Source organism: Vicugna pacos, chromosome 11, assembly GCF_048564905.1.
Source record: "Vicugna pacos chromosome 11, VicPac4, whole genome shotgun sequence".
Taxonomy (NCBI): Eukaryota; Metazoa; Chordata; class Mammalia; order Artiodactyla; family Camelidae; genus Vicugna; species Vicugna pacos.
In genome coordinates this window covers 101,228,867-101,242,157 of record NC_132997.1, presented here as the reverse complement: position 1 = coordinate 101,242,157, position 13,291 = coordinate 101,228,867, and the positions used below count along the sequence as shown (strand labels likewise).

Sequence of the window (13,291 nt, the reverse complement as noted above, 5' to 3'; positions counted from 1 at the left end):
ATGCAGGCTGGCCTTTCCGCCTGGCGTTTCACAAATTGCCATACGCCACTACCAGCCTTCACAGACGTCGCTCCAGTGTCTGTGTGATGTTTTGTTGCACCTGCTTGCCCGTGTCTGTGAGAGTTGGGTGTCAAGGTTGCTGAAGGTTTGCTATAGTTTTTTCAACTTTGGAAAAGCCACCTTCATCTTTAAGGTGCATCCCTGCACGGCAGACCGGGTTTCACCAAAGGGTTGGCTCCAGCAGGTTTGGCGCCTGCTGAGATGTCTGGTCAGTTCCAGGCCACCTGCCTTTGGGTGAGGCCCTGGGACAGTCTTCTGCCCACCTCCAGTTCCAGAATCTTCCACTTCCTCTGGGCCCCCAGCTCCCACTCCTTGAAGATCTGGAGACTGAAGACGGTGGGGACTCAGAGCTCAGGGTTACCTATTCTGGAGGGGTCTCTCCACTGGGATGAAGGGCACGGCCCTGGCTCTGCAGCCCAGTATTTTGTGCATTAACCCGGTTCCCTTTGGAGACCTCTGTCCCGGTTTTGACAGCTGCTCCTTGGCCAGGAGGGACCCCAGCCTGAGCCTCAGCCTTGCTCTGTTTTCTCGCTGCTCTCCTCGCCCTGATCCCTCTGTCGGGCAATTAGCACTGTGTTCACAGTGTCAGCATTGCTAATCGACGCCGCAGTTTGCTCTCGGAGGCTGGGATATGAGCTGTGCAGAGAGGCTGTCACTGGGAGCGGCCCTGTTGCAGTGGGGGCGATGGCCTGTGCTGGGTGAGAATAGCTGCTCTCGTTCACGGACTTGCAGGGGTCCTCTCGTTCCCTCCCCAGCGACCCTCCAAGCCAGCTGCCCGGAGCCCTGGGAAGGGGGCGTCCAGGTCTGGGCTGGGGAGGGGCGTGGGAACTCCCCCACCCCGGCTCTCGGGCTGGTCCCATCTCCTTTGGAAGGTGCCTGTGTGCAGGAGACTTGTCCTGCCCCAGATGTGAAACCGGCCGGTTGAGTGTTGCACCAGCCCCGTGCCATCCCATTGGCGGTGCTGACGCGCCGCGGCCCCTAGGTGTGCATCGTGCAGAAGCGGGACACGGAGAAGATGTTTGCCATGAAGTACATGAACAAGCAGCAGTGCATCGAGCGGGACGAGGTCCGCAACGTGTTTCGGGAGCTGGAGATCCTGCAGGAGATCGAGCACGTCTTCCTGGTGAACCTCTGGTGCGCTGGTGCGGGGCGGCGCGGAGCTGTGGGACTGGAGTAGGATAGGCCGGCCCCTCCTGCTGCAGGGCGCCCCCTGCTCCCTCCTCTCCTGCCCCTGGGCTGGTCCCCTGAGCTGGTCCTCTCGGCTCTCCAGCTGCTCACCATCCAGTGCCCTGGGGCGTGGCCTTGCCCAGGAGCCTGGGTGGAGGCAGAAGTCGCTGACCAAGGCCTCCAAGGCCCTGGGGCGTGGTGGAGCCTGGGGCTGCCCAGGCCGGGAGGAAGGGGCATGGGGAAAGGGCCCTCATCCCGGGGCTCCTCGCTGCCTGCCCTCTGCACACGGGGTGCACCTTGCATCCTGGGGTGTCCCTACTGCCCTAATGGCTGTCAGGTCTCAGGCAGTTAGAGGGGCTGGGGGCAGGGCTGGACCCCGTGGTTGCACCCAGTGGCCTGGGACAATGGCTCTAAAGATAGGGGTGTCCACACACCAAGCACCCTTTAAACGTGGCCCTGCACCCAGCGGCCAGGGTGGGGCAGGCTCTTGATCCCGGAAGGCAGTGACTGCCCCTAGGTGGGTCAGTGGGATGGAGTGACCTCACTGCGGCAGGGCTGGCTTGCGGCCTTCGGGGAGCAGGCTGCCATCTGTGGTCGACACTCGGCCGCAGTGCTGGTGCTGGGGCATCTCACGAAGGAGGAAGACCCAGGGTTCCCCTCCGTGGGGGCCTCGGCCCTCCCGGCCTCTCCCTGGGCCGCCGTGTGGCCTAGTCATCAGGAGCACAGGCTCCTGACCAGATCTCCCTGCCCTGCTGCAGGCGGTGCCCCAGCCTCCCTCCCTCAGTCCCCTCCTCTGAAGTCGGGGGATGGGCTCCGCAGAGGCCCCTGCAGGGCTGACTCAGGGCTGCGGGCTGCAGTCATAGTTAGTTCTCCTCCCCTCCCCCTCCCGCAGTGGCCAGCATCCCCACCCCCAGAGGCCGGCCCACCAGGGGGCGTCTCCCGCCGTCCCAGGGCCAGGCAGTGGGGCCGCTGCCGTCTTGCTTCCAGGGGTGGGAGGACACCTGCTCTTGCCCACTTCTCTCGAGGACCCTGGCCTGTCCTGGAGCCTGGCATCCAAGTTTCTCTGCTCTGTGGTCCTATCTGCATGCCCCACTGCAGGCCCCAGCTTGACCGCCCTCCCCAGGCCACTGGCCCCTGAGAATGACGACAGGGTGGCTTCTGGTGGTCAGGGAGAGGAACAGCACATGAAAAATGAGTTATTTGTAGCTTTATTCTCAGAAGAGCCTGCTGATTAACAGTAAGAGCTACCTCTGAGAGCTCACAGAATAAATGACAAAGTGGAAGGGGACCCTTAAAGCATTGCTTTGTTACTGCCACTATCTTCATCGTCATCTTCATCACTATTTTCTTCTTCTTTATCATGTTCATCCCCGTCACCATCCTCAACATCACCACCACCATCACCACCATCACCTCATCACCATCACCACAGCTGCTGGCTGTTAGAAGCTGGCCCCTTGCCCAGCACTGCCTGAGCATTTTGCCTCACTGTCTCAATTTCTTCTTTAATGACCCTCGAAGTTAGATTTTTTAACCCCTTTTTTAGAGAATAGGAAACCAGAGCAGCAGGGAAATGGCCCAGAGATGGTGCTGTGTTCCACTCTCTATTGGCCCCTCACCGGTATCTCTGCCCCAGCCGAGTGCCTCCCGCCGGGACCAGCCCCTCTGTCCTTCCCGAGGGTCCTGGCTCCGGGCAGCCCCTGAGCAGAGGTGGAGTCAGCATCTTGGGCAGGACCCCGCTCTGGGGTGCCCATTGAGGGGTGGTACTGGGGCCAGGGCCCTTGAGGAGGACGCTTATCAGGCATGGCAGCAGCCGTGCATCCGGCCCCTGCCGTGCGCGTGCCAGGCCCTCCCCCGGCGCCCACAGGTACTCCTTCCAGGACGAGGAGGACATGTTCATGGTGGTGGACCTGCTCCTGGGTGGAGACCTGCGTTACCACCTGCAGCAGAACGTCCAGTTCTCCGAGGACACCGTGAGGCTGTACATCTGTGAAATGGCGCTGGCCCTTGACTACCTGCGCAGTCAGCACATCATCCACAGGTGTGCACACACCTGATGGGGGGCCTGCCTGCGCACACTTGACGGGGGGGCCTCCCCGCACACGCCTGACGGGGGGCCTGCCTGCGCATGCCTGACTGCGGACCTGCCCCCAGGTGTGGCACCTGGGCCATCGGTGCCTGGTTCCCAGGCCAGCCCCCCAGCTGCACAGGTGACGTCCACCTGAGGTTGGGTCGTGTCTGAGCAGCCCCAGCTGAGGCCGGCACGGAGACGGTTGGCCTTCATCGGGGTGGCCTTCACCTGGTCAGGTCCACTGCAGGGTCCTGGCCACTGCTGGGCAGGTGCCCTTTTGCCCACTGCCACGTCCCTGGTGAATTCAAACTGATTGTAACATTACCGGAAGGCAGATGAAATTAGGAAGATAAGGTTGCCTCCACAGAACAACAGAAAAAAAACCCCACGTGGAGTATTATAAAGTGAAATAGACGTAATTTCTGCATCTGCCTTGGGGACTCCGCTCTCTGGTCCTGATTCAGGCACCGGACTTTACGGAGCATGAGGGAGTAAGGCGAGGCTGGAGGCCGGTTGATGAAGCCTCAGACCCCAAAGCAACAGCTCTGTGCAGCCGGGGCTCTGGGAGAGGGGCCGGCCTGGGGACCCCGGGTGGGGGACTGCTGTCCTCTGGGGCCTCTGGCACCCTTCAGCGTCCAGTGCTGGGTGTTCTCCCCACTGTCCGGCCTTAGGAGGTAGGCTGGAGGCAGCTCCCCAACAGTTACGGTGGCTGGTGTCGCCCAGCTCTGCCGGGGCTGTGGGGCGGGGTGGGGGTGTTAGGCCCCAGCCCCCTCCCCGGGCTCTGCTGGGGGGCCCTCGAGGGACCCCGCATCCCTGCGGAATGTCTGGACTCATCCCCCCGCTTCCTGTTCTTCCTACAGGGATGTGAAGCCCGACAACATTCTCCTGGACGAGCAAGGTGGGGCCGCAGACCCCCGTGCCGCGAGGCCCTGCCCGCAGGACGTGTTCCCAAGCCGTGGGACAGACACGGCGTCCTCCTTCCTCACAGGACATGCGCACCTGACCGACTTCAACATTGCCACCATCATAAAGGATGGCGAGAGGGCTACCGCGCTGGCCGGGACCAAGCCCTACATGGGTGAGCCCGCCGCCCGCGCTGCCCTGTGGCTGGAGGGGTCGGGCGGCTTCCCTAAAGGTACAGGGTTGGGCCGTTAGGAGCAGCCATGCTTGAGCCGTACGGAAGAGTCCAGTGGCGGCTGTGACTTGTGGGACAGCGAGAGGGCCCTCGCCCCCGGCAGGCTGTGGGGCCTGGGTCTGAACCAGGCGGTTGGGGGAGGGGCAAACCGACTGCCGTGGGCGGCTTCCCAGTCTGGCTCTGGGGCAGCCTGGTCACGGGCCTGGCCTGGTGGGGCCAGCCCTGGGCCTGCGGCAGCTGGGCCTGTGGTCCTGGACCTGCCGTCGGGGTGCTCAGCTGCTCCCTCCCCCTTTGGAAAGCTCCGGAGATCTTCCAGTCTTTCGTCAACGGTGGTACCGGCTACTCCTTCGAGGTGGACTGGTGGTCGGTGGGCGTGATGGCCTACGAGCTGCTACGTGGATGGGTATGCGGCCCCCAGGCCCCAGCTGGGTGCGGCCCCTGTGCCGGGGGGATGAGGCAGCTCCCGCCCCCGGGTGCTCAGGGGTATCTGCGCAGTCAGTGAGGATGTGCCAGAGCGGGGCCGGGCGGAGGACTGTCCAGCAGGGCTGCCCCCTCGGGCTTCCTGGGAGGTTCCTGTGCGAGCGGGTCCCTGGAGTGGCCTTGCCTGGGCTCCAGCTGCTGTCCCACCCCTTGTGGGGGCCTCTGAGGCCCTGGCCGCTGCCCTGAGGAAGGTCACCCCTCTGCCCTCTAGCAGACCCACTGGGCCCAGACCTCTGGGGTGCTGGGCTCCCTTCCCAGCTGACCGGCGGCCTCTCCGGTCGTTTCTGGCCGTTTTTCTGGCTGCGGCGCAGGCTTTGCCTTCGCAGCTCTTCCCTGTGCCTGCCTGGGTGTGGGGAGCGTAGGGCTGGGGCCCTGGGGAGGCACCCAGGGCAGCATTGCCTGCCCTGCCCCAGAGGCCCTACGACATCCACTCGAGCAACGCCGTGGACTCCCTGGTGCAGCTGTTCAGCACTGTGAGTGTCCAGTATGTCCCCACCTGGTCCAAGGAGATGGTGGCCCTGCTGCGGAAGGTGAGCTCCCTCCCGCCTCCCCACCTGGAGTGCAGTGCCGGCCGGTCACGGGGGCTGGACCGCGCATCCTGTCCTGAGGGCGGGCCGCGTGGAGACCCTGGTCTTGGGGGGGCCCCTGGTTCCTGCATTCTGTGTCTCGCGTCCCTCTCCGGCCAGGCTCCCGGCCTGGCCTGGCGGCAGCTCTGTCCTCATGGTAGCTCGGCCTGCGTGCGCGCTGGCGTGAGTGGAATCAGGTGTGTTGTGATCTAATCTAATCCTCACAGCCTGGTTCCATTTCAAGTTGCGCAAACTCAGGTGCGGAGAGTTAACCCTGGGGCAGGTGGCCACATCGTGTGTGCTGGTGGGGGGGGGCGGGGGCTGGGCCCACTCTGCTGTAGCGTCCTCTGCCCCTCTCCTGTTGTTGGAAGTAGGAAGCCACTGCCCGTTGCCAGCGGCCTGGCCAGCCCACCCACTGGGAGCAAGCAGAGAGGATCCCAGAACCCCCTGCACACCCCAGGTCCTGAACACGCATCTGCAGTAGCCCAGGGCACCTCAGCCTGGCAGGGACCTGGGGCTGTGGTGTCGTGGTCCGAGTGCCTCCCGCTGGTGTCCCAGGCTGGGCTGGAGGCTGCTCCTTGGCTGGCCTGCGAAGCTCTCCACTCGTACAGCCGCACCTCGGACACACCGGTGCATTGAGGCCGGGTCAGGACGGGTGTGGGAGGGCGGGCCGGGCGCACGTGGCCGGCCCACTCCCAGCTCCCGTCTCCTGGCCCTGGGCTGTAGACCTTTGGCCCTGGAGCTGTAGCCAAGCCAGTATGGCCCCCCCACCCCTGAAATGGGCCTTAATGCAGCTCTCACTCCACGCAGCTGCGTCCACAGCTGCCCTGGTGGCTCATAAGGTGGGACCTCGGCTCCCAGAGACCCAGGTGGGGCAGGGGGATGAGCTGCACGCCTGCCAAGCCGGGAAGCCTCGGACGGCATCCCTGGTCTGGGAGTGTGGGGCGACCCAGCCGCTGTGACGCTGGCCAGGCGTGCAGGTCCTGGGGCTGTGACGTTGATCCTGTCCTGTCTCTGCTCTGAGCCAGTTCAGGGGAGCAGTTAGCCAGGCTGCGGCTGCCGGCTGCTGGCGGGTCCGGGGGGAACCACACTGGGCCGAGTGCCGGCAGGACTGGGCCTGGGCACCAGCTGACGGGAGCTTTGTTCCAGCTGCTCACTGTGGACCCCAAGCATCGCGTGTCCAGCCTGCGGGATGTGCAGGCGGCCCCGGCGCTGGCCGGCGTGCTGTGGGCCGAGCTCAGCGAAAAGAAGGTGGAACCTGGCTTCGTGCCCAACGTAAGCCTGCAGCCGGGCGGGCGGGTGGGGCAGACGGGGCGGACAGGGCAGGCGGGCAGGCCCAGGCCGGGCTCAGCGCCCCGCCCTCCACAGAAAGGCCGCCTGCACTGCGACCCCACCTTCGAGCTGGAGGAGATGATCCTGGAGTCGAGGCCCCTGCACAAGAAGAAGAAGCGCCTGGCCAAGAACAGGTCGCGAGACAGCAGCAGAGACAGCTCCCAGTCGGTGAGTGCAGGCCGGCTGCAAGCGTCTGCCGGCCCCTGCCTCACGCTCCCTCCTCCATGTCGGGGGGACGTGGCCGGGGCAGCCTGGGGAGGGCCCTCCTGCCTCGCCCAGCTCTGTTGTGGCCATCGGGCCAGGCTCTGCCTCCGTGGTCACGGGCCGTCTTCCTGCGTGCGTGTGTGCGCATGCGTTATGTGTCTGCCTGGTCTTCCCACAAGCACAGCAGTCACACTGGGCAGGACCCCTAGTCAGGATGACCTGCCCTTCATTGGACTGGTGGCAGCTGCAGGGACTTCATCCCACGTTCCAGGGTGCAGGGCTAGGACCCCCTTGGGGGGTACAGTTTAACCTGTCACAACCCCCAACCTGCCCCGTGTCGCCTGCTTCTCTGGAGTGGGTCGGTGCCCGCGGAGCAGGGGATCCAGCCTGAGCCTGTTCCCGGGGTACGGCTGGTGCTCACAACGCTGCCAGGGATGCAGGTGTGGACTGGGGGGGGCCCTGGTTCCTGCATTCTGTGTCTCACGTCCCTCTCCGGCCAGGCTCCCGGCCTGGCCTGGCGGCAGCTCTGTCCTCATGGTAGCTCGGCCTGCGTGCGCGCTGGTGTGAGTGGAATCAGGTGTGTCGTGATCTAATCTAATCCTCACTGCCTGGTTCCATTTCAAGTTGCACAAACTCAGGGGGTCACACTGTGCGTGCTTGGCAGTCTCCCTGCCCCTGGACCCGGCGGAGCCCTCAGGGTCGCCCTGGGCTGCAGTCTCCTACACCTGGTGGGCCCTGTGCTGCTCCAGGCACCGGTCCTAGGCAGAGACGTGCGTCAGCCCCTCCTCACTGCGCTGAGGGGCCGGGGTTGGGGTCTCCCCCTGGAAACCTCGACTTCTCAGGGAGCAGGTGTGTTGGCTCAGCTCCCCACCTCCCGCCATTTGCTGCTGGCGACCCCTGGTGTCCAGCAGCGGCACTGCAGGTGCGGAGCTGTTTCCCGCGGGTCCAGCTTTTTCCCGGGAGGGACGGCTTCCCGGTTCTTGAGGTGAAAGAGCCGAAAGCACGTTCCTTGCTTGTCTTTTTCATCGTTGACTGATAGGCGTTACTCGTTTACGTGATCTGCGCGCAAATAAATGCCTTCGGCGATGTGCAGCGGTTTCCTTCTGTTCTGGTGGCCCCTTGTTCCTTCCCGGAAGGCGTCACCTGCAGCAGAAGTTCTTGGCTTCGATGGAGTCCCGTGTGTCTGTCCTTCTCTCTCCATTCGTGCTTCTGGTGTCAATTCTAAGAAACCGCCGCCGAACCTAAAATCACAGAGGTGCACTCCTGTGCGTTCTTCTGAGTGTTTGACAGTTTTCCTCCCACGTTTCGGTCTAGGACCTGCTGTGAGTTTTGTGGGTGGTGTCAGGTGGGGGTCCAACCTGATGCTTTTGCGCGTGGACGTGCAGTGTTCCAGGTGCTGTTTGTTGAAAGGGCTCTTATTTCCTCCCCTGAATTGCTCGGCGTCATTTTCAGAAATTAATTGACCATGAACGGAGGGGTTTATTTACTGTCCCACTGATCTGAACGTGAATGCCTGACCCGCTGGTCCATGCCGCCCTGGTGACTAGGGAGCTCTCGTGAGTTCCGGGTCAGGAAGTGTGAGTCCTCCAGCCTGTTCTTGGTGAGACTGGCCCACTCTCCGGGCCCCGTGCACGTCCAGGGAATTTGACAGGTTTGGGAATCACTGCTCAGCAGGTTGTTTGCAACAAAGTTGGGGACTGGAGCCTGGTCTCCATGCCCAAGCCCTTTGTCACTTCCCACGTGGGGTGACATCTGGGGCCAGATGCTGTGGGCGTCAGCGCTGACAGAGGCCCGGGAACGTCTTCCCTGAGGGTTATGTACGAGGGTTTACTCAGAGGTGCACCCAGAACAGGCACTCTGCGCGTGGGCTCCATCCTCAGGGAGCGGGGCCTTCCTGCCGCGCACCCAGCAGGTGTCAGTGAGGGGCCCAGAGGGACGGCGTTTTCCCCTGGGCCACGGGGGTGTGCCGTCAGAGGGACGTGCCCCAGGGCTGCACGGGGCGCACAGGCACAGTTTAGGGCCCCCTGCCAATAGCACACCGTGGGGCTCAGAAAGAGGAGGGGCCGTGGGGCGCGTCTCGGGGTTCACATGGTCCACTCAGACCCCCTCTCGTCCTGGGAGAACCTGGTGAGAAAGGGTAGTGGGGTGAGCCGCAGCCCTGCCCTCGGCAGCCCCCCAGGGCCGTTCCCACTCTCATGCCTCCTCACCCTCGCCCTGCACCCCCTTTGGTCTCCATGTCTCAGGGGCTCACCTCCCAGCATGACCTTGCCCCTTGCCCCTGAGTGGCCTGAGCCTCTGGTCGCGGGACCTCCGCAGGCTGGAGCTTGTGCACGTGTGCACCTAGCATCCACACTGAGCCAGGGAAGGTGGCGGCCACGTGACTTACCTGGCGGTTTTGGTGCAGAAGCCCCACCCCTTCTTGATGAGTCAGGTCCGCTACCCCTGCCCTGACAGGGACTCCGCGGTGGCGGGGACAAGGTGCCAGGCAGGTAGCAGAGAGGAGAGACGGCTCCGGAGATCTGCAGAGAGGTCCCCTCAAGTCTCCCCGGGGGTGCCGCCTGGCACAGGCTGTGCACACGTGCGAGGAGACGGGAGGGAACCACAGACGGGGCAGGCAGACCCATCCTCAGAGCCACCCACGGCTGGGAACAGTCATGACCCGCCAGCCCGAGTGGAAGCCCTCGTGATGTCCGGGGCGCCAGGCAGTCGTCAGAGGGGGAAAGAGCCTCCTCCAAGACCCACATAAGCCTGCCGCAGCCTGTGCTGCTTCTGTGGAAGAGGTGCTGGGTCACATGGCTCCTCTTTGCATTGGAGGGGGGGGTCCCGGCACAACCCGTATCACCAGACCCCTAGACAACGCTCCAGTAGAGCAGGCTCTTGGCTCCTTGTAGGATTTCTCTCCCCACCCTGGGAAGTGTCTGACCAGGGCCTCTGAGGACTTGCCACCTCCTGCTCATCGATCGGATTAACTTCCTGCTGTCAGCGTGGTGGGTGACCTGGATGTCTGGGCGAACAAGGCTCTTTCTGACCGTGTCGTGACAGAGAACAGGAGCGTGAACCCAGGGCACCACCGACCTCCTTAGCTTCCCGGAAGCAGACCCTGAGATGGGATTTGTGCACCAAGGACAAGTGACCGGGAGGACCCAGAGGGAGCCATGGGATGTATGACTTCCAGACCAGCCTGGTTCTGCAGACATTGCGGCCCAGACAGCATCCACCCTGAGGCAGGGGCCGGGCTTCTGAGCCAGGGCATTGTTCTGTCAGAGGCTAAGGTCACTGGGAGGTGCAGACTCCCTTGGGCTCCAGCTGCCTGAGGGCAGAGTTCCCCAAGAGCCCAAAGGCAAGCTTCTCAGAAGGCCATGGAGAAGCAGACCAGGGATGCCCCAGAGCCCACCTGAGGGACGCGAGGAAACCTGGTGGCATCCACTACACTCATTTCTGTGTCTTTCTGGCTAACAGGAGAATGACTACCTTCAGGACTGCCTTGATGCAATCCAGCAGGACTTTGTGATTTTTAACAGAGAAAAGTGAGTGTGTGCGTGGGGGCGGCAACGAGGGCACAGGGGAGTTCAGGGGTTGGGCTGGCATTTTCTCAGCAGCCACATGGCATCGGCGGGGCTGGGGCCCCTGACCCCTGCCCTCCCCGGGGAGTGGCGGCCGTGGGAGGTCCCTGTTCAGGCTTGTGGGGAGGGGCTCCTTGGGAGCGTTCTGTTCTGAACTTGGGCACTTTCAGCCAATGGCCGGAGTCTCCTGGGCGACACTTGGTGGCCTGCCCCGCTGAGGCACTTGACCTCCTGGGCGGCCCCTGCAGTCACATCAACTCTCATCCCTCACTCAGTCATTCAGCAAACCTTTACGAGTGCCAGGGATCGTGGGGCAGAAAGCGCACAGCTGGCTGACAGGGAGGTGACAGGCCATAGATAGCTAAGACACGTGCCACGGTGGAGGGAGGAGTCCCAGTGCTGTGGGGCCCCAGGGGAGGGGAGGCAGGGGGAGGCGCAGAGGGCTTCCTGGAGGAGGTGACTCTGAGCTCTGGCCTGGGAGGAGAGCAGGTGCTCTGTTTTGCCTTGGTGACCAAGATGTGCGGACACTGGACACCATCCTAGAGGTCAGAGGCCTGGGTCATAACAAGACTTGGCCAAGCTCTTTGGAAAGTTTTGTTCCAAATTGCCAACCCAGAGAACCTGCACTTAAACTAGGTCTCCTTGTGGCTTCTGGCTGGAAAGGGACTGAGACTCACCAGCCCCGCAGCTCCCAGCCCAAGGGCCACAGATGGCCAGACAGAGGGTGCTGGGCTGAACGGCCCATGTGCCTGCACACCCTCGGCTGGCCCCTTTCACTCTCAGCTCCCTGCTGTGCCAGCGTGGCTCAGTCAGAGATGCCCGGCGTGTGGTCCTAAGGGACAGGTCCTGGGCCAGAGAGCAGTGTCTGGGGCTGCCGGTGAGGCTGCATGAAGCCCCTCCCTGTGTCCCCCCACCAGGCTGAAGAGGAGCCAGGACCCCGTGAGTGAGACCCGGCCTGCGCCCGAGCCCAGCGAGGCAGCAGGCGGCGAGGGGGTGCGCCCCGCCCTGCCCGTGTGCGGCTCCATCTGCCCCTCGGCTGGGAGCGGCTAGGCAGCCCCCCAGCCCGTGGAGGTAACTCAGGTCACGTTGGAGACTCAAGGCCTCCAGAGGGACTGGACGGCAGGCGGCGGGCAGTGGGCAAGGCCCAGCGTGGACTTTCCCAGCCGAGGAGCCTGGTGCATCCAAACACAGGCCCAGGCCAGGGGCTTCCGCTGCTCCCTGGCCATATTTTCACGGGCGCAGTCTGACCGCTGAGCCTGCCCCGGCTCTCAGTGGCACATGGTGACAAGAGGCTGTTGGTGCGGCTGAGAGCGGTGGGCAAGGAGGGTGGGCGCCACAGGCCGCTCCAGTCACCTGTCACGGTGGAGGGGGCATGTGGCTGCCTGCCTGGACTCTCCTGGTGGCCGCTGCGTGGGCCGCGTGGTGGGACAGGCGCTCTGGTCTCCAGCCACCTGTCAGCTGTCCATGGCCCGCGTCCCCGCTGTCAGCTGCCCGCCGTCGTGAGCCTGCTGCCCGGAGCCGTGGGGCGGCCCAGGGTCCGCCGGCTTCTTGTACTTCGAAGTGGGGAGGGTCGTGGGTGTGAAGAATGTTTTCTAGAGACCCAGACTGCTCTGGTGATTTCTGCCGCGCTCTGTACACTTCCCGCCTCTGAGGGTCCCCACACGAGGGCCGCTTGGTGTCGGGGGCTTGCACGCTCTGTGCCTGCGGCTTCGCAGAGGACGTCTGTCCGGGCGCCGGGGCGGCTCCTTCCAGGGCAGGGCCTTGGAGCCTGGTTGTTGGCCTTGGCGGGGTTGCCTGTCTCCTGCCCCCGAAGCCCTAAGGCCACTGAAGGGTTAAGGGGGAGGCAGAGCTGGGCGGGGAACCTGGGGCAGGACCTGCGGTGGCGGTGGCAGGGCCAAGGTGTTGGTAAAACGCCTGGGTTGTGCTGAGGGAGGAGGAGCTGGCAGAGCTGAACGTCCACTGCCCCCCACCTGGGCGCAGGGAGTTAAAGTCGGAAGCACGCCCTGCAAGCCCACTCGGGGGACACAGGGCCCAGGTGCACCAGGGAAGCCAGGGCTGCACGGCACCGCGGGTGCACTGACCCCCAGAGAAAGTTCTGGGCCTCTGGTGACGTCAGAGGCAGGAACTGGGTGGGGGGAGGCGTGGGGCTCTGTGTAAACGTGTACATCCCAGTGTGCGTTTTTGAGATCCTGGGGACAGCATGGCTGTCCCCGAGTCAGTGGCAGGGATGTGGGTGTGGCTCCCAGCCGTCCTGTCTTCCAGTGGGGTGCACGCGGGCACAGTGGGCAGTGGCCTCAGTGGAGCCCCAGGAAGCTGGCTCTGAGGTGACACTGACCAGCAATCTGAGCCAGAGGGAGCCCCCAGGAACGCGGCAGAGCCCCAGGACAGACCTTCTCCAGGGGGCTGCCCTGGTCCAGCGTAGCACGTGAGAGGCCTGGATGCAAAGGCAGGGCTGTCTGTGCTCCCCCAGAGGACACGGCTTGGACCGCCCCCCGTCACCACTGGGAATGGACGCCTGGTGGGGGTGCTGACCTCGACCCTTCCCCATGCTCTTGGGGCGAAGACTGCACCCTGGGAGTGCCCCACACCTGGGGCACAGAACAGGCACACATTTGAGAATGGGGCTGAGGCCAGCAGCTCCATCTTCTGGAAGGTTCTGGGGCAGCACAGTCCAGGGGTCTGGATCAGAACTTGGGCCACTCTGCCTTAAGGG

At 64.0% G+C, this 13,291-nt stretch overlaps 1 protein-coding gene across 7 annotated transcripts in view; it reads left to right on the top strand.

The window, feature by feature from the left end:
• STK32C (serine/threonine kinase 32C) overlaps positions 1-12,177 on the top strand; it is an 85,585-nt gene extending 73,408 nt beyond the window's left edge. For 5 of the 7 annotated variants that reach the window (XM_072972140.1, XM_072972139.1, XM_072972145.1 and 2 more), the window contains 10 exons: positions 1,043-1,194; positions 3,095-3,268; positions 4,159-4,196; positions 4,287-4,376; positions 4,733-4,836; positions 5,327-5,443; positions 6,629-6,754; positions 6,848-6,979; positions 10,475-10,542; positions 11,496-12,177. In XM_072972140.1, the coding sequence (XP_072828241.1) occupies positions 1,043-1,194; positions 3,095-3,268; positions 4,159-4,196; positions 4,287-4,376; positions 4,733-4,836; positions 5,327-5,443; positions 6,629-6,754; positions 6,848-6,979; positions 10,475-10,542; positions 11,496-11,628 (1,134 nt within the window). In that variant the 3' untranslated portion in view covers positions 11,629-12,177. The remainder of the gene's footprint in view (positions 1-1,042; positions 1,195-3,094; positions 3,269-4,158; positions 4,197-4,286; positions 4,377-4,732; positions 4,837-5,326; positions 5,444-6,628; positions 6,755-6,847; positions 6,980-10,474; positions 10,543-11,495) is intronic. The other 2 variants (XM_072972142.1, XM_072972143.1) reach the window with 2 other exon arrangements.
• Positions 12,178-13,291: the final 1,114 nt, after the last annotated feature.